The sequence below is a fragment of the Trichinella spiralis genome (assembly GCF_000181795.1).
Source record: "Trichinella spiralis strain ISS 195 chromosome Unknown Scfld5206, whole genome shotgun sequence".
Taxonomy (NCBI): domain Eukaryota; kingdom Metazoa; phylum Nematoda; class Enoplea; order Trichinellida; family Trichinellidae; genus Trichinella; species Trichinella spiralis.
In genome coordinates, this window is record NW_003532145.1 from 1 (window position 1) to 981 (window position 981).

Sequence of the window (981 nt, forward strand, 5' to 3'; positions counted from 1 at the left end):
TTTCAAATTTATAAATTTTGAATGAAGCATGTTCGATTTTTGTATTTACTCAATACTGCGCATTAGCATCTAACCAACAAATGATGGTCATGTAAGTCACCTCAAACTGATGACTGATTATTAGTGTTCCGGACGGAACAACACCGACCTAGTCGGTGTGACCTGGCCAAGGGCTGGTGCCCAGAAGTCGCGGGTAGGCCAAGAACAATACCCGCGCATTCGCCGGCCAGATCGCTATCTGGGCTTCTGGCGGCTCTGAGTCGGGGTCAGAGAGGCCCCCCTGCTGCGTCTCGATCTATCGTCGTTCGCGAGACAATGGCGAGTGCGCCATAGCGGCGACGGCAGTCAGATCAAAGGGCGTGGAAATGGCCATCATGACGTGACCATTAAGGGATTAGCGCAGGATCAAGAGATCCGAAGCATGACAACATAATTGAAGACTGACAAGGCTTTAGATCGGCGCCGGAGATAGCGAGCGCTCCCGCCGCGAGCGAGCTGCCTATTGGTGGTTCGCGTTTGGGTCGACCGCGGGGCCGCCGACCCTGGCCCTATATATAGGGCTAGAAAGCGCGCCGCGCCAGATACATATACCTGGAGAGAGAAGAGATACGTCTGTGTGTGTATGCGTCAGTGGTACGATAGTTGTACAAGAGGACGCGTTGGTTGCGAGAAGTCGGCTTAGAATACGTGGTTTGCAGTACTGGTTGCAGTATTGCCGTATTCCGAAGAGTCGAATTGGGAAGTGTGGACGAACCGAGTCGAAGTGCAAGGAAGGACGATCGAGCGAGAGACTCGTGGGTACCTTATTGAAGGGCATTCGACTTACCGTTAGGAACAACGGTAGTAGCTCGGGTATTCGTACACTTCGAGCGTGCAGTCGCAACGTACAGAGTTAGCGGAGTTAGGGAACCGGAAGACGTCCGCGAAGGAGATCGCCATCGACGAGAGTTTTTGGACCCCGATCGCTGCCCACGCCGTGGA

At 53.5% G+C, this 981-nt stretch overlaps 1 protein-coding gene across 1 annotated transcript; it reads right to left on the reverse strand.

The window, feature by feature from the left end:
- Positions 1 to 386: 386 nt before the first annotated feature.
- On the reverse strand, positions 387 to 817 carry Tsp_13952 (conserved hypothetical protein). Its single transcript, XM_003366899.1, has 2 exons — positions 611 to 817; positions 387 to 548 (listed from the first exon to the last, which is right to left on the reverse strand). Exons 1-2 carry the CDS (start codon positions 815 to 817, stop codon positions 387 to 389), a joined length of 369 nt encoding a protein of 122 aa, XP_003366947.1.
- Positions 818 to 981: the final 164 nt, after the last annotated feature.